This window comes from Oncorhynchus clarkii, chromosome 20, assembly GCF_045791955.1.
Source record: "Oncorhynchus clarkii lewisi isolate Uvic-CL-2024 chromosome 20, UVic_Ocla_1.0, whole genome shotgun sequence".
NCBI classification, from domain to species: Eukaryota; Metazoa; Chordata; class Actinopteri; order Salmoniformes; family Salmonidae; genus Oncorhynchus; species Oncorhynchus clarkii.
Genome location: NC_092166.1, coordinates 78,058,690 through 78,085,187, shown reverse-complemented (window position 1 = coordinate 78,085,187; position 26,498 = coordinate 78,058,690). Strand labels below are relative to the sequence as shown.

Sequence of the window (26,498 nt, the reverse complement as noted above, 5' to 3'; positions counted from 1 at the left end):
ACACACACAGAGTAGCAAACCGCTGGCACTTTCAAACCATTACTGCCAAATGCAAAGCAGCTGATTCTGTTATGGAATGTCAACTTTCTCTCTCTGCGGTTTCAATTGCTTAGTGAAATGTGAAATCCAAGAACTGCATGTCCAAAGAATTAGGACCTCCTTCTCCCCTACACTTGACCCCTAATTTCTGCAGTGCACAGTATGCCTCTTCACTAACCAGTCATGAGAGAGGGAGACAAAGAGAAGGAAGAAAGGGGGAGGAGGAAGAGAATGCATTATGTCCACTAGAGCGTTACACTCTTTCATGATAGATGAGGCTCTGTCTAGGGCTGTGTTTGTGTGTTTCTGTCTTGCCTAGTACTGCACTTCCCCCATACCCAGCATTTACCCTCTGATCTGGAATAATTCGATCCTACAATGGGATTGTGTGTGTATGCATACAGTACCAGTCAAAAGTTTGGACACAGCTACTCATTCCAGGGTTTTTCTTTATTATTCTACAATGCAGAAAATAGACTATGAAATAACACATGGAATCATGGGGTAACCAAAAAAAGTTTAACAAACAATTTTCTATTTTTCGAAGTAGCCAATCTTTGCCTCGATGACAGCTTTGCACACTCTTGGCATCCTCTCAACCAGCTTCATGGGGAATGCTTTTCCAACAGTCTTGAATGAGTTCCAACATATGCTGAGCACTTGTTGGCTGCTTTTCCTTCACTCTGTGTTCCAACTCATCCCAAACCATCTCAATTGGGTTGAGAGCGGGTGATTGTGGAAGCTAGGTCATCTGATCTGTGGTGGAAAAAGTACCCAATTGTCATACTTGAGTAAAAGTATAGATACCTTAATAGAAAGTTACTCAAGTCAGCCAGTAAAATACCACTTGAGTAAAAGTATTTGGTTTTAAATATACTCATGTATCAAAGTTAATTTAAACATAATTTATAATTCCTTATATTAAGTGTGACTGGATAGCCAGGGTCACACTCAAACATTATTTACAAAAGATGCATTTGTGTTTAGTGAGTCCGCCAGACCCGAGGCAGTAGGGATGGCCACGTGTTCTCTTGATAAGTGTGTGAATTTGGCTATTTTCCTGTCCTGTTAAGCATTCAAAATGTAATGAGTTGTCAGGGAAAATGTATGGAGTAAAAAGTACAACATTTTCTTTAGGAATGTAGTGAAGTAAAAGTAGTCCAATATAAATAGTAAAGTACAGATACCCCAAAAAGCTACTTAAACTACTACTTATCTTCTTTGGGACTGGGGGGCAGTATTGAATAGCTTGGCTGAATAAGGTGCCCAGAGTAAACTGCCTGCTACTCAGGCCCAGAAGCTAGAATATGCATATAATTAGTATGCTGTTTGAATGATGTCTGTGAGTATAACAGAACTCAGAATAACAGAACTCAGGGCAGGCAAAAACCAAAAAGAATCAACCAGGAAGTGGGAAATCTGAGGTTTGAATACAGTGTAAATGGGGTCAGAATTCACTTCCTAAGGCTTCCACTAGTCAGCGGTCTTTAGAACCTTGTTTCAGGCTTCTACTGTGAAGGGGGAGCAAATGAGAGCTGTTTGAGTCAGGTGTCTGGCAGAATGCCATGAGCTAAGTCACGCGCAGGGCCGTGAGTGCGAGCTGCGTTCCCTTTCATTTCTAAAGACAAAGGAGTTGTCCGGTTGGAATATTATTGAAGATTTATGAAAACATCCTAAAGATTGATTATATACATTGTTTGACATGTTTCTATGAACTGTAATGGAACTGTTTTGACTTTTTGTCTGGATTAAGTGCCTGCGCCTTGTGAATTTGGATTTGTGAACTAAACGCGTGAACAAAAGGAGGTATTTGGACATAAATGATGGACTTTACTGAACAAAACAAACATTTATTGTGGACCTGGGATTCCTGGGAGTGCATTCCGATGAAGATCATCAAAGGTAAGTGACTATTTATAATGCTATTTCAGAGTTTTGTGACACCTCTCCTTCTTTGGAAAATGGCTGTATGGTTTTCTGTGGCTAGGCGCTGACCTAACATAATCACAAAGTGTGCTTTCACCGTAAAGTATTTTTGAAATCAGGCACTGTGGCTGGATTAACAAGAAGGTTATCTTTAAAATGGTGTATAGTACTTGTATGTTTGAGGAATTTTAATTATGAGATTTCTGTTTGAGTTTGGCGCCCTGCAATTTCACTGGCTTTTGGCGAGGTGGGACACTAGCGTCCCACATATCCCAGAGAGGTCAAAGTATTTTTACCTATGTACTTTACACCACTGCATCTGATGCAGCACTCCGTTTCTCTCCTTCTTGGTCAAATAGCCGTTATACAGCCTGGAGGTTGTTGAGAAAAAAAATGATAGTCCCACTAAGCGCAAACCAGATGGCTGCACAATGCTGTGGTAGTCATGATGGTTAAGTGTGCCTTGAATTCTAAATAAATCAGACGGTCACCAGCAAAGCACCCCCACACATCACGCCTCCTCCGTGCTTCACGGTGGGAACCACACATGAGGAGACCATCCGTTCACCTACTCTGCGTCTCAAAGACACGGCAGTTGGAACCAAAAATCTAATTTTCACTCATCAGACCAAAGGACAGATTTCCACCCGTTTAATGTCCATTGCTCGTGTTTCTTGGCCCAAAAAAGTCTCCTTCTTATTGGTGGCTGTTAGTGGTTTCTTTGCAGCAATTCGACCATGAAGGCCTGATTCACGCAGTCTCCTCTAAACAGTTGATGTTGAGATGTGTCTGTTACTTGAACTCGGTGAAGCATTTATTTGGGCTGCAATTCCTGAGGCTGGTAACTTTTTAATGAACTTATCCTCTGCAGCAGAGGTAACTCTGGGTCTTCCTTTCCTGTGGCGGTCTTCATGAGGGCCAGTTTCATCATAGCGCTTGATGGTTTTTGCGGCTGCACATAAAGAAACTTTCAAAGTTCTTGACATGTTCTGTATTGACTGACCTTCATGTCTTAAAGTAATGATGAATTCTCGTTCCTTTGCTTATTTGAGCCGTTTTTGAAATAATATGGAATAATATGGACTTACCAAATAGGGATATATTCTGTATACCTTGTCCCAACACAACTGATTGACTCAAACGCATTAAGAAGGAAAGAAATTCCACCAATTTAACTTTTAGCAAGGCACATCTGTTAATTGAAATGCATTCCAGGTGACTACCTCATGAAGCTGGTTGAGAGAATTCCAAGAGTGTGCAAAGCTGTCATCAAGGCAAGGGTGGTTACTTTAAAGAATCTATAATATAAAATATATTTTGTTAAATAAATCACTTTTTTGGTTACTACATGTTTCCATATGTTATTTTATAGTTTTGATGTCTAAACTATTCTACAATGTCGAAAATAATAAAAATAATGAAAAACCCTTGAATGAGTAGGTGTCAACTTTTGACTGGTACTCTATATACAGCGCATTTGGAAAGTTGTCAGACCCATTGACTTCTTCCACATTTTTTAACGTTAGCCTTATTCTAAAATGTATTCAATTGTTTTTTCTCCCTTCAATCTACATGCAATGCCCCATAATGACAAAGCAAAATCTGGTTAACACATTTTTTGCTAATTTATAAAATACATTTTAAAAAACGGCAATATTACATTTACTTAAGTATTCAGACCCTTTACTCAGTACTTTGTTGAAGCACCTTTGGCAGCGATTACAGCCTCGAGTCGTCTTTGGTATGACGCTACAAGCTTGGCACACCTGTATTTGGGGAGTTCCTCCCATTCTTCTCTGCAGATCCTCTCAACCTCTGTCAGGTTGGATGGGGAGTGTTACTGCACAGCTATTTTCAGGTCTCTCCAGAGATGTTCAATTCCAGGCTCTGGCTGGGCCACTCAAGGACATTATTCAGAGACTTTTCCCAAAGCCACAGCTGCGTTGTCTTGGCTGTGTGCTTGGGTCGTTGTCCTGTTGGAAGGTGAACCCCCCCCCCAGTCCGAGGTCCTGAGTGCTCAGGAGCGGGCTTTCATCAAGGATCTCTCTGTACTTTGCTCTGTTCAGCTTTCTCTCGATCCTGACTAGTCTCCCAGTCCTTGTCGCTGAAAAACATCCCCACAGCAAGATGTTGCCACCACCTTGCTCCACCATAGGGATGGTGCCAGGTTTCTTCCAGACATGACACTTTGCATTCAAGCCAAATAGTTTTTATTTGGGTTAATCAGACCAAAGAATCTTGTTTCTCATGGTCTGAGAGGTGTCTTTTGACAAACTTCAAGCGGGCTGTCATGTGCTTTTTTTGCTGAGGATTGTCTTCTGTCTGGTCACTCTACCATAATGGCCTGATTGGTGGAGTCCTGCAGAGATTGTTGTCCATCTGGAAGATTCTCCCATCTCCACAGAGGAACTCTAGAGCCCTGTCAGAGTGACCATCGGGTTCTTGGTCACCTCCCTGACTTGACCAAGGCCCTTCTCCCCCGATTGCTCAGTTTGGCCGGACCGCCAGCTCTAGGAAGAGTCTTGGTGGTTCCAAACTTCTTCCATTTAAGAATGATGGAGGCCACTGTGTTCTTGGAGACCTTCAATGCTGCAGACATTTTTTTGGTACCCTTCCCCAGATCTGTGCCTCGACACAATCCTGTCTCGGAGCTCTACAGACAATTCCTTCAACCTCATTGCTTGGTTTTTGCTCTGACATGCACTGTCAACTGTGGGACCTTATATACACAGGTGTGTGCCATTCCAAATCATGTCCAATCAATTGAATATACCACAGGTGGACTCCAATCAAGTTGTAGAAACATCTCAAGGATGATCAATGGAAACAGGATGCACCTGAGCTCAAATTCGAGTCTCATAGCAAAGGGTCTGAATACTTATGTAAGGTATTTCAGTTTTTTATTTTTATGTTAGCTAACTTGGATTAGCTAACACATGCCATTGGAACACAGGAGTGATGGTTGCTGATAATGGGCCTCTGTACGCCCATGTAGATATTCCATAGAAAATCAGCCGTTTCCAGCTACAATAGTCATTTACATCATTAACAATATCTACACTGTATTTCTGATAAGTTTGATATTTTAAAAAAAAACGCCATTTCTAAGTGACCCCAAACTTTTGAACGTGTGTGTGTGTGTTTATTTTTTAAAAATATATATATAACACACACACACTGAACAAAACTACAGTTCATATAAGGAAACCAATCAATTTAAATAAATGAATAATTTCCAAATATTTGGATTTCACATGACTGAGCAGGGGCGCAGCCATGGGTGTGCCTGGGAGGGCATAGGCCCAGCCACTTAGGAGCTAGGCCGACCCACTTGGGAGCCAGGCCCAGCCAATCAGGAGTTTTTCCCCACAAAAGGGCTTTATTACAGACAAATACTCCTACAGTACATATAAGGAAATTCGTCAATTGAAATGCATTTATTAGGCCGTAATCTATGGATTTCACATGGATGGTCAGGGGCGCAGCCATTGGTGGGCCTGGGAGGGCATATGTAAGTGTCACACCGGCTCCAGTTCCCGTCCCTGGTGCTCGAGGGCGCCAGGGTACCCGTCATATGCGTCTGTTACCATCATTACGCGCAGCTGCGCTCATTGGACTCACCTGGACTCCCTCACTTTGTTGATTTGTCCCTGCATATATGTCTGTTCCTCTGTGTTCCCTGTAGTAGTATTGTTTGTTGTGTTTATGTCCAGACGCTTTCCTTGTTCCGCTGCATGTCCGTCTATGTTAAATAGTTCTCTCCCTGTGCCTGCTTCTCATCTCCTGCGTTGAGCGTTACAAAGTAAGTACGTATATACGCACATGTCTGGATCTGAATGCGGGAGTGTGTGCTGCTCTCTGCACGTACACGGCTTTGAGGATTAGGAGAGTATGTATGAGAAACAAGCCACACTACCAACCCCCAATACACACATCCCCCTCTGCCCAGTGCTGCTGTGTAAAGAGATTGATTGAGTTCATTAGTGGGTTTGACTGCCTCCCCCCTTTGTTTCATCTCTCTGTTTCTGTGTCTTTGATCTTAGCAGCTCTGATTAGCCAATCAGGGGCTTAGATTTTGACCTGCCCCCTCCTAACCTGACCCTGAAAGGGAGAGCGAGAGTGCATATGAAAGAGAGAGAAAAAATATGTTAAACTGGTGTCAAGGGCAAAGAAGGCAGGGGATTGTATATCTGGGTCAGGTGAAGAGAGGGTGGCGGGAGGGAGGGTTGGTCTGGTTTGACCCCAGCTAGCAGAAGGTGCACCAGTTACTTGTGGGGGACCATCTGTAGAAGATTCACCCACTCTGCACACAACCTATAGGACTGCCTAGATGTAACATCTCTTACACAACATATCAACATACCTGTGTGTCTCCTGTCAGAACGCTGGAAACGTCCTTGTTCAGAAGCAGATATTTCCCAGTTGGTGAAATACACCAATTACACGCTCTCTCGCCTTTATTCCTCCCTCCCTTTTAGTGCCTTGGGTATTAGTATTATCTGAAGCTGGATCAAAGCCGCTCCTTGAGATTGAGGGAGGGTCAGATTTCTCTTGTTTGTGATTAAGTGACTGATCAAATAGATTTAACTGTACCATGCACTCATCCTCGTTCTCGTTCTCTCTCTCTCTCTTACTCACTCCATCTAGAGGCTGAAGGGTGAGATAGCAGAGGTGACAAATGAAATTGACAACCTAGGCATAACCGACGAAAGGTGTGTGTGTGTTTCCATGTCCTGTTATTGCCTTAGTATTTGATTGTGTGCAACTCTACTGAGTAATGTACTGTATGTACTTTGTGTGGTGATGGTGTTGGGGGAGGGTGTAGACACCATGGTGATGGCGGTGGGTGTTGGGGGAGGGAGTAGACACCATGGTGTTGGGGGAGGGAGTAGACACCATGGTGATGGTGGTGGGTGTTGGGGGAGGGAGTAGACACCATGGTGTTGGGGGAGGGAGTAGACACCATGGTGATGGTGGTGGGTGTTGGGGGAGGGAGTAGACACCATGGTGTTGGGGGAGGGAGTAGACACCATGGTGATGGCGGTGGGTGTTGGGGGAGGGAGTAGACACCATGGTGTTGGGGGAGGGAGTAAACACCATGGTGATGGCGGTGGGTGTTGGGGGAGGGAGTAGAATCATCCTTAGTGAAGTGTCCCCAACCTCCCCACCCACTGACCCATAGTATTGGTAATGATGTGATGATGTCAGTGATCGTGTGTGCTTCTCTCATTGAAGACGCTGATGGGTCTGGGACACTGGTCGCCCCAAGGCTACAGACACTTAAATGGGTTAATGGGGCTGTTCATTGCATGTATGATGTCTTTAGAGAGCATAATATAACTCTCTATATTATGAGCTCTAAAGACTCTAAAAAGCCTTTGTAAACCATTCATAAAGCTTTTATACACCTTATACCCTTTCTACATTTTATAGGGCATAGACACTGAGTGTACAAAACATTAGGAACGCTTTCACATGGTCAGTCTATGATTCCTTATTGATGTCACTTGTTAAATCCACTTCAATCAGTGTAGATTAAGGTGGAGGAGACAGGTTAAAAAATAAAAAATTTTAAAGCCTTGAGACAATTGAGACATGGATTGTGTGTGCCATTGAGGGTGAATGGGCAAGACAAAATATTGAAGTGCCTTTTTGAACGGGGTTTGGTAGTATGTGCCATTTGAACGGGGTATGGTAGTAGGTGCCATTTGAACGGGGTATGGTAGTAGGTGCCATTTGAACGGGGTATGGTAGTATGTGCCATTTGAACAAGGTATGGTAGTATGTGCCATTTGAACGGGGTATGGTAGTAGGTGCCATTTGAACGGGGTATGGTAGTAGGTGCCATTTGAACGGGGTATGGTAGTAGGTGCCATTTGAACGGGGTATGGTAGTAGGTGCCATTTGAACGGGGTATGGTAGTAGGTGCCATTTGAACGGGGTATGGTAGTAGGTGCCATTTGAACGGGGTATGGTAGTAGGTGCCATTTGAACGGGGTATGGTAGTAGGTGCAATTTGCACCGGTTTGTGTGCGTCTTAGAACTGCAACACTGCTGGGTTTTTCATGAATTGTCCACCACCCAAAGGACATCCAGTCAACTTGACATGGGAAGCATTGGAATCAACATGGGCAGCATCCCTGTGGAACGCTTTTGACACCTTGTAGAGTCCATGCCCCGATGAATTGAGGACAAGGGGGAGGGGGGGCGCGCGCGAGACTCAATATTAGAAAGGTGTTCTTAATGTTTTGTACACTCAGTCCTTTTGTACATTTTATAGGGCATTTACACTATAAAGTGTGTATAAAAGCCTTATGAATCGTTTACAAAGGTTTTTTCAACAGTTTACAAAGGTTTTTCAACAGTTTACAAAGGTTTTTCAACAGTTTACAAAGGTTTTTCAACAGTTTACAAAGGTTTTTCAACAGTTTACAAAGGCGTTACAATGTTCTAAAGGCCTAGTGCTGAGCGATTCAGTTATTTTTGAAGTCTGTTTGGTTTGATTATTAATAAATAATCACCAATTTCTATTTTTGGTTCCGATCATTTAAAAAACAACAACATTGATGCGTTATGTGGGTTGAATGCTTTAACAACCCATAATAAAAACTATTTCATAAAAGCCCATGATGGTAGTACCTGCTCATGATTTTTTACCTAGCAGGCGTGAAAAAGACCCAGACCAGACGGGTAACAGCACAATGGAGTATGATCATTGTAGTTAGTTTAGTGCACAAAAGGTGATAATTATGTAGAACATTGGCCTGTTGGAAACTACATCTCACAGTTCGGACATGAGAATTACTCTAGAGAAACTACGGGGCATTGAGTTCACAATAAAAAAAAAAATTCAATTCTAATAATTGAACCCGACTTCGGTCAATTAGTTGTTTAAAAACAACTAGAAATAACCTACATTTCTGTTAATCGCTCAGCAATACAAAGGCCATTTGAGTTGTTTTCGAAGGCTTTATGCATGCGTCATACTGACTTCAAGTGGAACTGACAGCGTTTTAACTACTTTGCAGATATTATACAATCAAATCAGTCAAAAATATAACATTCCCAGTTTGTTAAAAACAAACTTTAGAAGAGTTTTAAAAAATAGGTTCTATTTGACTCAACATTCCATAACGTACACTAAGGCATTGTTGGAGAATAGATAGATGCAGTTCAATGCATGATGAATATAATTCACCAATACATTTCTTGGTAGTCCCCAAAAAATACTGAATTTGAACAACTAGTTAGCATAGTTTGTAAATTCACTCTGCCTATCTACTCAGAATAATTTCAGAGCACCCTCGTCTGAGTGTGCCAGAGTGCAGACTAACTGAGGAATTTAAGAACGCGCGACACCAGCTGAATATGACCGGTGTCAGTAAATTTGGGCAAAAAAAGGTAAATCGTCTGGAACGCTGCGTTCTTTTGTTTGAGTCTGGAAGTAGCTAGCAAGCTAGCCAACTTTAGCCAGTTAGCTTGGGTGCTTGACGGCCGTTATGAGGAACGCTCAGATTAACCCTACTCCTCGGGCCAGTGTCCAGTGTTAATCGTGCAGTGTAACGCTCGGAGAGCGACACACTCTGTCTGTAAATTCAATCTGATAATGCTCTGAATTTACGAATGACTCCGAACACACTGGAGGCAGAGGCAATCTATGAACGCACCCTTAGCTAGTTGTGTTAGAGTTGCGTCAATTCGAATCTGGTATCCGGATAAATATGACATTGAGTCACCGATTGTATACTATGTATTTTTTATTAGCTAAGCAATAAGTGGTAAACAGAGAACTAACTTGTTCTTGACAAAGATATTATAAATATACTCAGAAAAATATGACAGAAAAAGTTCCTGCTTCCGAGCCGGCCTGTCAGAGTAGAGACTGGGCGTGGTTTAGACTCACCCAGCCTATCGTTGATTGTTGTCGTACGAGCTGGTACCAGCCCCCGGGCGCTCCAGTTGATAGATGTAACTTGCTGTGTCGAGTATCTATGCGCTCATTCCCTAGATACCGTTATCACATATCTGGTTTCTGTTATTGTTAAGTTTGAGTTCTAACAAAAAACAGTCTGTGGTTTGCTACACTATGTTCTGTATGTGTCCGTTTTTATGTTATTCTGTATTTTTACATGGTTGTTTGATCAATAGGACTGTAAAGTTCCCAAATGTAAGAGGACTCTTGTGATATTACACCGAACAAAAATATAAGTGCAACATGCAACAATTTCAAAGATTTTACTTCGTTACAGTTCATATAAGAAAAATCTGTCAATTGAAATAAATAAATTGGGCCCTAATCATCTATGGATTTCACATGACTGGGAATACAGATACCTTAAAAACAAGGTACTGTAGGGGTGTGGATCAGAAAACCCGTTAGTATCTTGTGTGACCACCACTTGCCTCATGCAGCTTGACACATCTCCTTTGCATAGAATTGATTCAACGGATGTGCGAAGTTACTGGATATTGGTGGGAACTGGAACAAGCTGTCGTACATGTCGATACAGAGCATCCTAAACAACCTCAATGGGTGACGTCTGGTGCCATGCAGGCCATGGAAGAACTGGGGCATTTTCAGCTTCAAGGAATTGTATACAGATCCTTGTGCCATGTTGTTTTCTGTGTGACCAACATGTTTTTATCATGCTGAGACGTGAGCTGATGGCAGCAGATGAATGGCACGTTAATGAGCCTCAGGCTCTCGTCAAGGTATCTCTGTGCATTCGTTGTCTGTAGCTTATGCCTGCCCATACCATAACCCCACCGTCACCATCTCTGACATCCAGCAAACCACTTGCCCACATGGCGCCATACACGCTGCCATACACGCTATCTGCCCCATACAGTTGAAGCCGGGATTCATCTGTGAAGAGCTCTCTCTACCGCACCTGCTGTCTCGAACTCTGAATGATCGGCTATGAAAAGCCAACTAACACTGACCTGTTGCACCCTTTACAACCACTGTGATTATTATTATTTATGAACATTTGAACATCTTGGCCATGTACTGTTATAATCTTCACCCGGCACAGCCAGAAGAGGACTGGCCACCCCTCAGAGCCTGGTTCCTCTCTAGGTTTCTTCCTAGGTTTCTGCCTTTCTAGGGAGTTTTTCCTAGTCACTGTGCTTCTAAATCTGCATTGCTTTCTGTTTGGGGTTTTAGGCTGGGTTTCTGTAAGCACTTTGTGACATCAGCTGATGTAGGAAGGGCTATAGAAATAAATTTGATTTGTCTTCTCCAGCGTGCCAGTGGCCATCGACGGTGAGCACGCAGATGAGCTTCCCTGAGACGTTTCTGACAGTTTGTACAGAAATTCTTTGGTTGTGCAAAGAACAGTTTCATGGGGTGGGTGTTTAACCATGCTGGCATGGCATGGTTAACAGATTTAACCATGCTGGCATGGTTACATGTTGTGAGGCTGGTTGGACATACTGCCAAATTCTCTAAAAAGATGTTGGAGGCTGTTTATGGTAGAGAAATGAACATTCAATTCCCTGGCAACAGCTCTGGTGGACATTCCTGCAATCTTCATGCCAATTGCACCCGCCATAAACAATTGACATCTGTGACATTGTGTTGTGTGACAAAACTGCACATTTGAGAGAGGCCATTTATTGTCCCCGCACAAGGTGCACCTGTGTAATGATCATGCTGTTTAATCAGCTTCTTTATATGCCATACCTGTCAGGTGGATGGATTATATTGGCAATGGAGAAATGCTCACTAACAGGGATGCAAACAAATTTGTGCACAACATTTCTGAGAAATAAGCTTTTTGAGGGTGTGAAACATTTCTGGGATCTTTTATTTCAGGCTAAAGTGGGACCAAAACTTTACATGTTGGGTTTTTATATTTTTGTTCAGTGTACATATTTGCAGTAATCCGTTTATGTTTATTTTGTGGCTTTTGGCGAATGCGCTGAAGTCGCCCTTTTGCTACTGCCTGCAAACACACAGTCCAGTTCAAAGTGAAGGATGGCAGGCCCGTATGGCAAATGGCTTGTTTGCATAAAGGCCTAGTGTAGATCTGATTGGACTTCGGTCCTGGATGAGACAGATGGTTTTATTACCTGCAGTGTCTAATTGTCCAACCCACGGCCGCTTTCCCACTCTATATTGCTATAGAATTTTCACAAATGCCTTACTATACGTCATTCCCGAACATTCAAACAAATTATGGAAATGTGAAACTGACCATATTTAAGCACTTGCTTGTCAGAAAATGTAAAAAAAAAGGTGTCATTCTTGCAGGGGGTATACAGTGCCTTGCGAAAGTATTCGGCCCCCTTGAACTTTGCAACCTTTTGCCATATTTCAGGCTTCAAACATAAAGATATAAAACTGTATTTTTTTGTGAAGAATCAACAACAAGTGGGACACAATCATGAAGTGGAACGACATTTATTGGATATTTCAAACTTTTTTAACAAATCAAAAACTGAAAAATTGGGCGTGCAAAATTATTCAGCCCCTTTACTTTCAGTGCAGCAAACTCTCTCCAGAAGTTCAGTGAGGATCTCTGAATGATCCAATGTTGACCTAAATGACTAATGATGATAAATACAATCCACCTGTGTGTAATCAAGTCTCCGTATAAATGCACCTGCACTGTGATAGTCTCAGAGGTCCGTTAAAAGCGCAGAGAGCATCATGAAGAACAAGGAACACACCAGGCAGGTCCGAGATACTGTTGTGAAGAAGTTTAAAGCCGGATTTGGATACAAAAAAAAATCCCAAGCTTTAAACATCCCAAGGAGCACTGTGCAAGCGATAATATTGAAATGGAAGGAGTATCAGACCACTGCAAATCTACCAAGACCTGGCCGTCCCTCTAAACTTTCAGCTCATACAAGGAGAAGACTGATCAGAGATGCAGCCAAGAGGCCCATGATCACTCTGGATGAACTGCAGAGATCTACAGCTGAGGTGGGAGACTCTGTCCATAGGACAACAATCAGTCGTATATTGCACAAATCTGGCCTTTATGGAAGAGTGGCAAGAAGAAAGCCATTTCTTAAAGATATCCATAAAAATTGTAATTTAAAGTTTGCAACAAGCCACCTGGGAGACACACCAAACATGTGGAAGAAGGTGCTCTGGTCAGATGAAACCAAAATTGAACTTTTTTGGCAACAATGCAAAACGTTATGTTTGGTGTAAAAGCAACACAGCTGAACACACCATCCCCACTGTCAAACATGGTGGTGGCAGCATCATGGTTTGGGCCTGCTTTTCTTCAGCAGGGACAGGGAAGATGGTTAAAATTGATGGGAAGATGGATGGAGCCAAATACAGGACCATTCTGGAAGAAACCCTGATGGAGTCTGCAAAAGACCTGAGACTGGGACGGAGATTTGTCTTCCAACAAGACAATGATCCAAAACATAAAGCAAAATCTACAATGGAATGGTTCAAAAATAAACATATCCAGGTGTTAGAATGGCCAAGTCAAAGTCCAGACCTGAATCCAATCGAGAATCTGTGGAAAGAACTGAAAACTGCTGTTCACAAATGCTCTCCATCCAACCTCACTGAGCTCGAGCTGTTTTGCAAGGAGGAATGGGAAAAATTTCAGTCTCTCGATGTGCAAAACTGATAGAGACATACCCCAAGCGACTTACAGCTGTAATCGCAGCAAAAGGTGGCGCTACAAAGTATTAACTTAAGGGGGCTGAATAATTTTGCACGCCCAATTTTTCAGTTTTTGATTTGTTAAAAAAGTTTGAAATATCCAATAAATGTCGTTCCACTTCATGATTGTGTCCCACTTGTTGTATATTCTTCACACAAAAATACAGTTTTATATCTTTATGTTTGAAGCCTGAAATGTGGCAAAAGGTCGCAAAGTTCAAGGGGGCCGAATACTTTCGCAAGGCACTGTATATATATATGAACAGATTTGAATAAGATTTCATGTTGCTAAAACACTGTCAGTTCCACCTTAATGACTGTTGTGTCTGTAGGAAAAGCATGCAGAGAAACAAGCAGGTGTCCATGGGGTGCAAGAAGTTCAACATGGACCCAAAGAAGGTGAAGCCCAATCGTAAACCAGCCTCTTATCACCCACTCTGTTCTGTGATTGGTGCTCTGGCTGTGGTTCTGTGTTCTGATTTGGCTGTGTGTACCATCAATCAGGGGATCCGGTTTTTGATTGACAGCGGTCTGCTGAAGAACACCAGTGATGACATCGCCCAGTTCCTCTATAAAGGGGAGGGGCTAAACAAGACCGCCATCGGAGACTTCCTGGGGGAGAGGTGAGAAACAGGAGAGTAAAAAGAGAGTGAGAGTGTGGGAGAGACATTGAAAGAGATTGATGGATGAGCTATTAGGTGGGTTAATGCAGGAATTCCCAAACTCGTTCCTGGCCCCTCCCCCCTGGGTGAACGCTTAGTTTTTTTGCCCTAGCACTACTCAGCTGACTCAAATAATCAAAGCTTGATGATGAGTTGGTTATTTGTATCAAATCTAACTTTTATTTGTCACATGCGTCGAATACAACCAGTCTAGACCTTATCGTGAAATTCTTAAATTCTTACAACCAGTCAAGCCCTTAACCAACAGTGCAGTTCCTGAAGAGTTAAGAAAATATTTAGCAAGAAACAGCTGTGTAGTGCTAGGGTAAAAAACAAAACTGGCACCAAGGGGAGGCTCCAGGACCAAGTTTGGGAAATTCTGGGTTAATGCATTCTCAACTCAGTGATATTAATTTTGCCCATTTCTTTCTGGACACACACACATTTTCTGGCCACAGAGAGGAGGCAAGGATTAGGAGATTATAGATTTAATATATTAGATTGTATTTGGGTATGTTTCTGGTTTCATAGCTTTTCTCTGATAAATCTCCTTAACTTAACTAGGTCATGTTCAGTTGGCAAGAAACATTCGGATATGGAATGAAACATGAAGAAACCGCATTGAACTTGTCCAATAAGAAACACTACTTTTCGGTTTCAAAACGTTTAGCTACAGCATTCCCTACTGAACGCAACGCTGATCTAGTCGCTTTTATGACCTGAATACTGTTTGTGTTTCTGTAGAGAGGATTTCAATCTTGAGGTTCTACAAGCCTTTGTGGAGCTGCATGAGTTTACTGACCTTAACCTGGTCCAGGCCCTCAGGTAACACATACACATATGCTCACCATACACGCACACACACACACACACACTCATGTTTGCATGTCCTCTCCCCCAGGCAGTTCCTGTGGAGTTTCCGGTTGCCAGGTGAAGCCCAGAAGATCGATCGCATGATGGAGGCGTTTGCCCAGAGATACTGTCACTGTAACCCTGGCGTCTTCCAGCACAGCGGTATAGAAAGGCGACCGCACACACACACTTGCATGCACACACATACGCAAGCATGCTCATACACACACACACTAACTTCCCCGTCCATCTCTGTGTTCCAGATACGTGTTATGTGTTGTCGTTTGCTGTGATCATGCTGAACACCAGTCTCCATAACCCCAATGTGAAGGACAAACCCTCCCACCAGAGATTCACCACCATGAACAGAGGAATCAACGATGGCGGAGACTTACCTGAGGACCTACTCAGGGTATCTATCAATCTGTATCTCTCCCCATCACTCTCTCATCCCTCTGTTTTTCTACCAAGCTCTCTATTCCCCTCCCTTTTCCTTCTTCTATAGCTGTCTCTTCCTCCCTCTGTCCATAGTATACTAGGATTGGCTGAGGACCTGAGCCCTATACTATGTACGTGGTTTGAGGACTTAGCAAGGTAACTTTGGTCAGTTCTGAGTTCAACTCTGGATAAATGGTACCATGAAAGTCGCTCACCTTTTAGCCAGGTCAATTTCTATGGCAACGAATCCTTCAGAACTAACCTGCTCCCGGGCGGGTTAGGGACTAAGAACGTTAGTTATCCGCTTTTGGCTAGATGCATCTGTGTGGTTCACCCATGCATCATCTATTAGCAGAATTACTGTCTTACCTCAATTAATCACGAAATCCCTAGTTTGAAAGCGACTGTTTTCTTGAAGCTGTGCCGTGCCATTTTCCCTGCATTTCCCCACACGTGGGCTGGCCCCCTAGCAATTCGAGTTCTAGCCAATGAGCTTCAGCCCCTTGCATTTTCAGAGACAGCTTTTGGTGCTACTTACAGAACTACTGGCTAAAAAGTATACAAAAGTACTGGGGAATCTATTTTTAATACTTTTATTTAATAAAAAATGGTGCTCATGATAAGCACGCCAAAGACAGCATTAACGATACGTAATAAAAGAGACTGCTCTTCAACAAGCCAATATCACACTGAATTTGCTAGATGACTTTTCTTTCATTTTGATTTCGGCACAAATGAAAATGTGACATTGACTCGCCCATGGATTGATGTTTCAGCATTGTCTCAATGAAGAGTTTGGCTTTCGACTAGCCACTTGTGACATGCATGCACAGTTACAAGCCTGCTAGAGTTAGCGGCAGGTGGACAATCAATATCCAACGTCGTAGTACGGATAAAGCCTGAGATTAAATGTGAAGCCAACTGAAGCTGGTTAACTTTAGAAAACCCTGAGTAGATCTAGCTTCAATTGTAGTATACCCCCATTCTGTGTTTGCATCAAACGTCTTATGATCTCTTTCTCGCCCTCTCGCTCTCTTTCTTTCCATTCCCTTCTCTCTTTGTAGAACCTGTATGAGAGTATAAAGAACGAACCCTTTAAGATCCCAGAGGATGATGGGAACGACCTCACACACACTTTCTTCAACCCCGACCGGGAGGGCTGGCTACTCAAACTAGGTAAGTGTCAACTTTGCAGTTTTACATTAAGTGGAGAACAGGACAGCCAGTTGTATTGATGTTGCCACTGCTCTCTGGTGGACAGATGCAGACCTACACTCTCCAGTTTGGTCTTCTCAGTCATACATATATTGAACAAAGATATAATGCAACATGTAAAGCAGGGGTACTCAACTCTGACCCTACGAGGTCCGGAGCCTGCTGGTCCTACCTGATAATTAATTGCACACACCTGGTGTCCCAGGTCTAAATCAGTCCCTAATTAGAGGGGAATAATGGAAAAAATAAAGGGGAACTGTGTTTTGAGGTCCAGAGTTGAGTTTGAGGGATGTAAAGTGTTGGTTTCATGAGTTGAGAAAACAAATCCCATAAATGTTCCATATACACAAAAAGCTTATTTCGCTCAAATGTGTTAATATCCCAGTTAGTGAGCATTTCTCCTTTGCCAAGATAATCCATCCACCAGACAGGTGTGGCATGTAAAGAAGCTGATTAAACAGCGTGTAACAGCAATTAAACAGAGTGTAACCACGCCAGCCAGGACCTCCACATCCGGCTTCTTCACCTGTGTGATTGTCTGAGACCAGCCACCCGGACAGCTGATGAGCTGAGGAGTATTTCAGTCTGTAATAAAGCCCTTTTGTGGAGAGAAACTCATACTGATTGGCTGGTCCTGGCCCACCCAGGGCTGCGCCCATGCCCAGTCATGTGAAATCCATAGATTACGGCCTAATACGTTTTATTTAAATTGTCTGATTTCATTATATGAACTTTAACTCAGTAAAATCGTTGAAATTGTTGCATGTTGCGTCTTAATATTTTTGTTCAGTATAGAATAGAGCCTAATTATGGTATAAAATGAGTAGAAATATTAATGGCTTAATGTAGTTTCTTTTTGTCTTTTTTTCTTCATTTGTTTTGTTTGTGTGATTTTGGTCTCCAGGAGGTATGTAAATATATATGTCTGGATTGGAAACTTTACCCTCCCCAGCCTGTATGTGCTTCGCTTCAGGGTGCTGCTTCCTTACTCCCCACCGCTCTGTCAAATTAAAATCTACTGTTAACTATGATTTCATTATAAAGAATGAAATGGTGTTTAATTGTTGGCCAGATGTGATTTATCTGCTCTGTGTTACTCATGCTGTGAGGTCTAAAGTTATCAACCTCTAAACGCAAACAACCTTTAAATGTAACCCTACCATCCAATCAACATGCCATCTAATGCATTGTGTTCATGGTCGACTTTGTTGTCGTCATGATGTGCCTTCTGAGAAGCATGACTGCATTAAAGATGACCTGGAACACGCCCATAGGCTCCTGCCTGGTACTGGCTGATGTCTGTGCTGCCGTCTGTCTGGAGTGCCATGGGGCAACTTTAATCTTTGCATTTAGCTTCTATGAATCCTGATTGAACTGACCTTTAACCCCCTCAGGAGGGCGTGTGAAGACGTGGAAGAGACGATGGTTCATCCTCACAGACAACTGCCTGTACTACTTTGAGTACACTACTGTGAGTTTTTATTTTTCTGTCCAGCTTTTTCTCCATTGCTTTCTTTGTATCAATTATGAGCTATCACCTTCTCTCCCTCCAGGATAAGGAGCCTAGGGGTATCATCCCTCTGGAGAATCTTAGTATTAGAGAGGTGGACGACTCTAAGAAACCAGTAAGTTACTCTCTCTCCCTCTCTTTTCCTGTGCTCGTTCTCCTGCCATTCTCCATGTTTCCTTTTAGAAGCCTCTGTCACCCCCCCCCCCCCCCCCCCTTCTCTCTCTCTCTCTCTCAGAACTGTTTTGAGCTGTTCATCCCGGACCACAGGGATCAGGTGATCAAGGCGTGTAAGACCGAGGCGGACGGACGTGTTGTCGAGGGCAACCACACCTTCTATCGAATCTCCGCCCCCACAGCTGAGGAGAAGGAAGAATGGATCACCAGCATCAAGTGAGATCTTGGCTGTCCAAATAACCTCTTCTTCTTTCTGAAGTGTACACACATTCACTACTCCGCACAAGTTTAAAAGCATTGGATTGATGTAGACATGGGCTAGGGGGACTTATACCAGTAATATCCTTTCATATCCATGAAGGAAAGTGAACAAGTGCACACTTTGGGAGAAAGGAGAGATATTTGGGACACAACCCTTCTCTTATTTCCATCCTGCCCTGTTCTTGATATGTACGATCCTGTTCTAGTCCCAAGCCAAATGTAAAATCAATATTGCTCTCCCCCCTCTTCCCTGTAGAAAAGCCATCAGCAGGGACCCCTTCTATGAGATGGTGGCAGCCCGGAAGAAGAAGGTGTCGGCTCTGACTAGCCCGTAGAAAGGCCCCAGGCTCCAGCACTTCAGCAGGAGCAGCAGACCTCACTCTACTCTATAGCCCAGTGTCTATGGACCTGAACTAAAGGAATTACTAAAGGAACTATAGAATTATTTACATAAGAAAGCAGAATGTCCCCACAATCTGAAAGGTGGAAGCTGTCATCATATTGATTACATGTTGCATTCTTCAGATACACGAACACTGGAGGGGAAGGATTTTGAAGGGGCACGGGTTTAGGATGGAGATCAGGATGCAGAGAGGATTGGACCTCCTTCAGCGCCCTCTACAGGAAGTTACATCAGGCAATATTTTGCTTTGAAATAAAATGAACAGAGAAAGGTGCCATTAACCTCTTTTTACATAAACCTCTTCTCATAGTGCTGTCATTACTACAGAGCATCATCTCTTTCTGAATGGTTCCCATAACAAACCACCACTGTTTCCTCTCTCGCTCTCTCTTTCTCCCCTTACGGGTCGAGATGATACTTTGTTGTTTTGTTAAATGTTTCTGGGACATTGGCCTGTGTCAGTGATCCGGGGGGTGAGATATGGGAGCTGGGTCGGCACAATAGTTTAAAAAAAATACTGTCTCGGCCGAATGCCTTGTTATGCCATCACTGTGTTTAGTTCTGCTCTTAATTTAGTTTCTTGTTTTGATACCTCTGTTACTACAACTGCACAGTCATGTGGAAGGAGGTGGTATGGAGGGAGGGGAGAAAGAAATCAAGAAGGGGAGAGGGAAACAAAGGATCGTAATATATCACTACTCAGGTTGAAATATTCTGTCTCTTATTCTGATATTGTGATGAGTACTTTTGCAGAAGCAGTAAGTTTGCAGGGAATGATCATTTTTATAAAGACCTTTCACAGTGTTATTATACAGTTGTATGCTGTCTGTTACAAATGTGTTGTCTTATAAGATGCATTTCTGTCATCAATGACCCCTTTGGAGGGCTGTGTTTTTGTTTTTTATTGGCAGATAAATTAATCAGTAATTTTTGTTCACAATGCACTGTTTATGAAATGTAAATCAAGCTTGAATTATTTGTTTGTTTATCAATAATACATATAATTTCTTGTAAAGTTGTTTTGTATCATAAAGGTTTGTGCCTCTTTATGCCATCATATGTTTGTTTATTTGATTTCAGTTAACCAGATCTCAGATTTAACAAATCTCATGTTAATCTCATATTTGCTTTCTTTGTTTAATATTTGACTTGATAGGTGACGTTAACACACAACTTTAGAGATGTTTTGCCATTGGATTTAACCACACAAGACAGAAATTGGAGACAGCCATAGAGATCCACCTATGGGCACAGCAATGAGAGGGTCCACATTCAATAGCTCGAGCCTTTAGCGCTGATTGACAGTCCAAACAAAAACCGTTAGGAATGGGTGAACACTCTGAGCACGAGGAACGTATTTCACATTTGATTTCCAACGTTTTGTCAGTTGTAGTTTAGCTTGGTAGTTAACGTTAGCTGGTAAGATTAACGTATACTGAACATTAAGGAATAGCTAGCAAATAGTTGACTGTGGCTGTCAAACTATGATAACATGGAGGGAGAAGATCAGAGGATTGTGTTTTTACAGAACGTGACTTTAAAGGCGCTAAAGTTGAAACCTGACAAATGGCAGAAGTTTATTGCCGGGGAGGAAACCCGAGCTTTGATCGGCAGCTTCATTGAAAAATCCGACATCAATAGCCTTGTTATTTCTCTAAATGCTGCATCCCAACTTGTTTGCAGCCTTGAGTTTCCGCAAACAATTAAAAACAAAGCTGTATATTTTATCAAGAAAGATAAAGAAGTTATTACAAAAGACAATATAAAGAATGTATTTATTGGAGACGTCGCGAATTCCCCAGTGGACGCTACAATCGGCGCAATTGAGGGGGTGAGTAAATCAAATCAAATTTGTTAGTAATGTTAGGCCAGGGCGCCTAGCTAGCCCAATGTCAACTAGTCCACAAGCTAATGCTTGACTTGGACTGAAATAGGTGCCGGTGTTGGTGCCGAACCCTTGACCTCAATCCAATAGAACATTTGTGGGCAGAACTGAAGAAGCGTGTGTGAGCAAGGAGGCCTAAAAACCTGACTCAGTTACACCAGCTCTGTCAAGAGGAATGGGACAAAATTCACCCAATTTATTGTGTAAGGCTACCTGAAACATTAAACAATTTAAAGGCAATGCTACCAAATACTAATTGAGTGTATATAAACTTCTGACCCACTGGGAATGTCATGAAAGATAAAAGCTGATAAAAGCTGAAATGAATAATTCTCTACTATTATTCTGACATTTCACATTCTTAAAATAAAGTGCTGATCCTAACTGACCTAAAACAGGGCATTTTTACTAGGATTAAATGGCAGAAATTGTGAAAAACTGAGTATAAGTGTATTTGGCTAAGGTGTATGTAAACTTCCGACTTCCACTGTAGGTGCAGGAACTGCACAATATTTTTGAGCTAATATTCTAGCTACAAGAGGAATAGGATCTCAAGCAGTAGCTAGAACATTTGAGGTGCTTGTACTCAAGGGACTGGTTGTAGCTATTGATAAATTAAACGGTCGCTCATAAATTTAACAAGTGTTTCTCCAGATTGCTTACCCTCTACACACCAACAAAGACAACACCAGATGCTGGCCCAGGGTGGTTTCAGATGATGTGTCTCGCCATGCACACAAACTTAAGAATGAAGTGTTCGTCGTTGGAGGTCAAATCAAAGGCAGAACATTCCTGCCATTACCAGCAAACGCAGATGCTCTTGAAGATTCAGAATACACCTACTGGTATTAAACTGTCACCTCCCCTAATGTCTCAAATCGCATAATACATTGACCGTTGAAAATAAACAGTGCATTGTCTCCTTTCCCCCAATGCAGGCTCTCTTGCTCCATTGACAGTAAGTTGATGCATGCCTTTGAGACGGTGATAATCGACTGGACTCACCAGGTGACAGAGGTTCTTAGTAAAGACTCTGCCCAGCCGATCCTGGATGGACTGAACCCACTGCCCAGAGTGGAGTTTGATTTCTGGAACAACAGACTCGTGAACCTGGAGTGTATTTATGCACAGGTACCCTATTTTACAATATGAAAGATGATATTGTTGTTTGAAACGTGTGTCTTTGTGCGCTGTCAGTGCTAGGAGCTGTCCATGGTTCTGATTGGGTTAGGCCAACAATAGGTGGTGTTGAATCTACAGCGAAATCTGCATTAGCAGGTCAGGATTCAATCAGATCAAGCACTAATCTAGCCTCATGACTCACACTAAATTATTCCCCTGATCTGACATTCTATACATACTTTAGTCTGAGACTGCCATCATTGAAGTTGTTTGTGGTGACGAGGGGCGTTTGTATTGTCATAAGCGATTGTATTGTCTCTAACCGATCAGAGTATCAAAGCCAATGACACATTTTCAAACCGCCGCTTTACCCACGTGTGTTCTGGCTCTCTCCCAACCCATCTTTTTCTGTACCGATCAGACGGCCCCGAATGTGCTCGCATTCGGTGAAGGGTTGGGTAGGTACTCAGCTCTAGACTCATTGCGGAGAAGAAACTAACGTCCGTGGGTGTGGCGTAGCGTTTCGTCAGAGAAAGGAGTCTGGATAGCCAGTAATAACCAGTGTTAACTAGTGTTGGCTGACAGCTGCATAGCAGTAATGATGCACAACTCCAGGATTCGTGGAGATGACTCCGACTTCTGTTGTTGGAGTAAAAGGAGTCAACTCTTTCTCGACTCCGAGTCCTGTGATTGGAGTAAAAGGAGTCGACTCTTGCTCGACTCCGACTCCTGTGGTCGTAGTTGAAGGAGTCGACTCTTGCTCGACTCCCAAAACATTCTGAAGCAGATGCGTGTACATGTACACATCACCTCATTATTGCAGAGTCGTACTAGGAAGACTACATCTGCGTTCTAGAGGACTGACATGAGCATGATGCCGCCCGCTTGCTCATCAACTTTGCCTATAAAGTGCCTATTTTGTTTGAATTTAGAAGGTGATGTCTAGGAACTAGAATAGTTCAGAGATATTTCTGCTGTGCGCAGGATCCCAGTGCAGACGTTGCACTCTATGCTGATAAGCCTATTCTTTGCCATGTTATAGCCCTATTCAGACAGGTATTACTAGAGACGCTGGTTGAATGTTTACACAGTGTGTTCAATAAAGACATGAAAACATATAATTGTTTGTGTGTTATTAGTTTAAGCACACTGTGTTTGTCTATTGTTGTGACTTAGATGAAGACCAGATAACATTTTATGACCAATTTATGCAGAAATCCAGGTAATTCCAAAGGGTTCACATACTTTTTCTTGCCACTGTAAATTGATGGTGTGATCATAATCATTATTTTAGCGATCCATGGTAGATGTCCTTCCTAATAACAATGTTCACATCCTGCTGACATGAGCTTCTGAAAACCTACAGGAAGGTAGCGCTCCAGGAACAGGGTTGGAGAACCCTGACCTAGGACATCAACAAGCAGCCAGGTTTTCATTAAATAAGCTTTAGGAAAAATACTTTTTTTTGCACATTTAGGCATAATTAAACTGATGCATTTGGCAACGTTCAACTTCAATTCGCTGGCACAATGAATAATAGCTTAGCCATACTCATTCATAGCCTGGTATATACTTTTAGTCAATTTACGAGGCATTGCAAGACAAGACGTTGCGAGATATACAGATTACCAAGATATAGCCTATGCGCTCGGTTCCGACTGTCTGTCTACCTGCACCGATCCCCTCTCTCCCTCGCTGGCTCCCCTGCTCTTTCTTTTTGCTCTGAAAAACGCTAGTGTGTGTTTGGTGTTCGGTCTGTTGCGTGTAGAATAGCTCAGCCTACTCATTGATAGCCCCTACTTTAGTGAACTTGTGTGAGACATTGCAATAGTTCGACATTGCGATAGGCTACAGCATTGCGATAGCCAATACATCTTTTGATTACCGATGTACAGTTCTGACTGTCTGCCTGGTGGCTGTCATGCCTACCTATGGCTGTACCCTTCCCCTCTCTCTTCCTCCCTTTGCCAGTAAAGATGCAATAGTTTGTTCTCGGATGTAGACAATGGCAAATAGTTTCCTCCGTTGCAGAAATTCAGAATCTTATGAGGCGGAATCGAAGCTTGACACCCACAAATGGAAGTCGACACCGGGAGTCGGTGGGCAAGGAGTCGAAGAATTGATTATTTTGGAGTCGACTCCCCATCACTACATAGCAGATGTTTTGGTGGTGTCATTCACTTTCAATGGAAGGACAGCGATAGTGGGTGGCTGAACAGGACGGGATTCTCGAAATTAGAAACAATTAAATTGGCTAGTTCAGCTGTCAAGAAATGGGCGGGTTGTAACTTGATCCTACTGCTACGATTGGATAGAGCAAGGCTGTATCTCCGCTCCCTTTCACATCTCCCCATCGCTCATATACTTGTTTCTCATATCACTTGCTGCTGTTTACTGCTACTATGAGAACTAGCTCAATGGCGTAAAGCCACAAATGTGAATAATATTTAACAAGGAGAGCGAGAGTAGGAAAAAAGTTAAAACAATGATGCACGTTCTGTCTGAATGACTGAAATCTGCCCATAGTTTGAGAAGTGAGAACACACACACACACACTGTTCTTGGTCCATAAACATGTAGGCATATTCTTAGGTAGCTAACCCTATTGACAACCTTTATTTAGGCATTTTAAAACACTTTATTATTTCCCTATTATGACAATCATCTAATCTGACTATCAATTGTCAATTTACAGATACGATTGCGGCTGGTCGATTTTGGTCACTGTGTCAATTCATCCAGTTCTCAATACTGCACCTTTCTGTTGGATAATAATCTAGCTTGCTGCTGCAGATTTTTCCAGCTAGACATTCCTCTGCATTGTGCAGGTGGTGAGTGGCAGCTGGCATAGCAACAATTTCGCTATGTAGAGGGACTATCGGCCTAGCCGATAGAGAAAGGCCAAGAAAAGGCCAATATAGACTAGAAAAGGCCAATATCGGCCCGGCTGATTATCAGTCATTCTCTTGTCCTTGGACGTTAAGGAGAAACGGTAACTTTAGCCAGCAGCATACCACCCTGCATCCCACTGCTGACTTGCTTCTGAAGCTAAGCAGGGTTGGTCCCTGGATGGGAGACCAGATGTTGCTAGAAGTGGTGTTGGAGGGCCAGTAGGTGGCGCTCTGTTCTTAAACATTAAAAAAAAAAAAAAAGCCATTTCCCTGTGTAGTGTGCTGTATTTTGGAGGATTTGTTGAACAGGTGTCCTGACTGTCTGTGCTTATTAAAGATCCCATGGCACTTATTGTAAGAGTAGTGGTGTTAACCCTGGTGTCCTGGCTAAAATTCACAATCTGGCTGTCATACCATCACAGTCATCTAACCATCCCAAGCTTACAATTGGCTCATTCATCTCCCCTGTAACTATTCCCCAGGTTGTTGCTGTAAATGAGAATGTGTTCTCAGTCAACTTACCTGGTAAAATAAAAAAAAATACATTTGGCTTCTTAAGAGTACATTCTGGGCTAGGTATGAGCTGACATATTGATGAGTTGCTGCTCCTGTGTGTCACAAACGACTCCCTTCCTTATTATACATACTGCGTTACAACTTCTAAACGGTGCTAGTAGAAATCGTAGGCTCTATCGATGTTAGCAATAATGACTCCAATGTCAAACCATTGATGTTAGGCTAATGCATGTTTTCATGTTAATTTGAATGGAGGATTTATAGCAATCAGTCTAATTTGAGTGTTTGAATTCGTAACGCAGCTGCATGAACTTCTAATGCGGCTGCGTGGGCTTTATCGGATTATAGTCTGTGTGGTTTAGTTGCATCCAATGGCAGTGTCCGTGATAAAGTAATGCAACAGGTCGCTTGTGGATTTGACAGCTCTAATGCAGTTCCGACACTTCCAAAACAACGCTATGTGGATGTCAATCTGATTGAATCTAGCCCTAACTCAAGCTGCTCTGCAGGTATCAGGAGTGTGAATACTGATAGGTCAATTGGTCATGGTCCTTTCTTTTTTCTGAAGTTGATGGAGCCAAAAGTGCGCAAGATGGCAGAAATTGTTGAAAAAGCATCAAGTACCTACTGGCCAGCACTGAAGAGTATCTACAGGGATGTCAATGAAGGTTAAACAACGTTTTCACTAACTCAGATTTCCCTGTTTGAACACAAATGGTCGTGGACCTGCATGCATTTTGTGTTATGCCACCCTCTTCCATTGTAGGTCGGACGGAAGCACGGGATATTGTTCTTTATCTGAAGCCACTGCAGAAGATACTTGATGAGATTGAACAGTTGGAGTACTCACAGGTGAAAACAGCTTCATGTGTCCATCCTATTAATTCAGATAATTATCTTTAAACCTTCACTTTTACACCTTTTCCCTCTGTCCTATTTGCAGCTGCCAACCTACGTGGGAGCTGTGAT

General features: G+C 42.6%; 2 protein-coding genes across 6 annotated transcripts in view; both read left to right on the top strand.

The window, feature by feature from the left end:
* The window catches only part of LOC139376953 (cytohesin-1-like), a 36,810-nt gene extending 16,640 nt beyond the window's left edge, over window positions 1–20,170 (top strand). For 2 of the 5 annotated variants that reach the window (XM_071119976.1, XM_071119977.1), the window contains exons 3-13: window positions 6,613–6,677; window positions 13,933–13,999; window positions 14,105–14,223; window positions 15,007–15,087; window positions 15,164–15,276; window positions 15,378–15,526; window positions 16,617–16,729; window positions 18,160–18,238; window positions 18,321–18,392; window positions 18,513–18,667; window positions 18,969–20,170. In XM_071119976.1, coding sequence (XP_070976077.1) covers window positions 13,940–13,999; window positions 14,105–14,223; window positions 15,007–15,087; window positions 15,164–15,276; window positions 15,378–15,526; window positions 16,617–16,729; window positions 18,160–18,238; window positions 18,321–18,392; window positions 18,513–18,667; window positions 18,969–19,047 — 1,020 coding nt within the window. In that variant the 5' untranslated portion in view covers window positions 6,613–6,677; window positions 13,933–13,939 and the 3' untranslated portion in view covers window positions 19,048–20,170. The remainder of the gene's footprint in view (window positions 1–6,612; window positions 6,678–13,932; window positions 14,000–14,104; window positions 14,224–15,006; window positions 15,088–15,163; window positions 15,277–15,377; window positions 15,527–16,616; window positions 16,730–18,159; window positions 18,239–18,320; window positions 18,393–18,512; window positions 18,668–18,968) is intronic. The other 3 variants (XM_071119979.1, XM_071119978.1, XM_071119975.1) reach the window with 2 other exon arrangements.
* A 437-nt stretch (window positions 20,171–20,607) lies between these two features.
* LOC139376950 (dynein axonemal heavy chain 17-like) overlaps window positions 20,608–26,498 on the top strand; it is an 84,876-nt gene continuing 78,985 nt past the window's right edge. The window contains exons 1-6 of the mRNA XM_071119972.1: window positions 20,608–20,946; window positions 21,655–21,845; window positions 21,939–22,131; window positions 26,098–26,197; window positions 26,296–26,381; window positions 26,473–26,498. The exon at window positions 26,473–26,498 is cut by the window's right edge and continues 100 nt beyond it. Coding sequence (XP_070976073.1) covers window positions 20,608–20,946; window positions 21,655–21,845; window positions 21,939–22,131; window positions 26,098–26,197; window positions 26,296–26,381; window positions 26,473–26,498 — 935 coding nt within the window. The remainder of the gene's footprint in view (window positions 20,947–21,654; window positions 21,846–21,938; window positions 22,132–26,097; window positions 26,198–26,295; window positions 26,382–26,472) is intronic.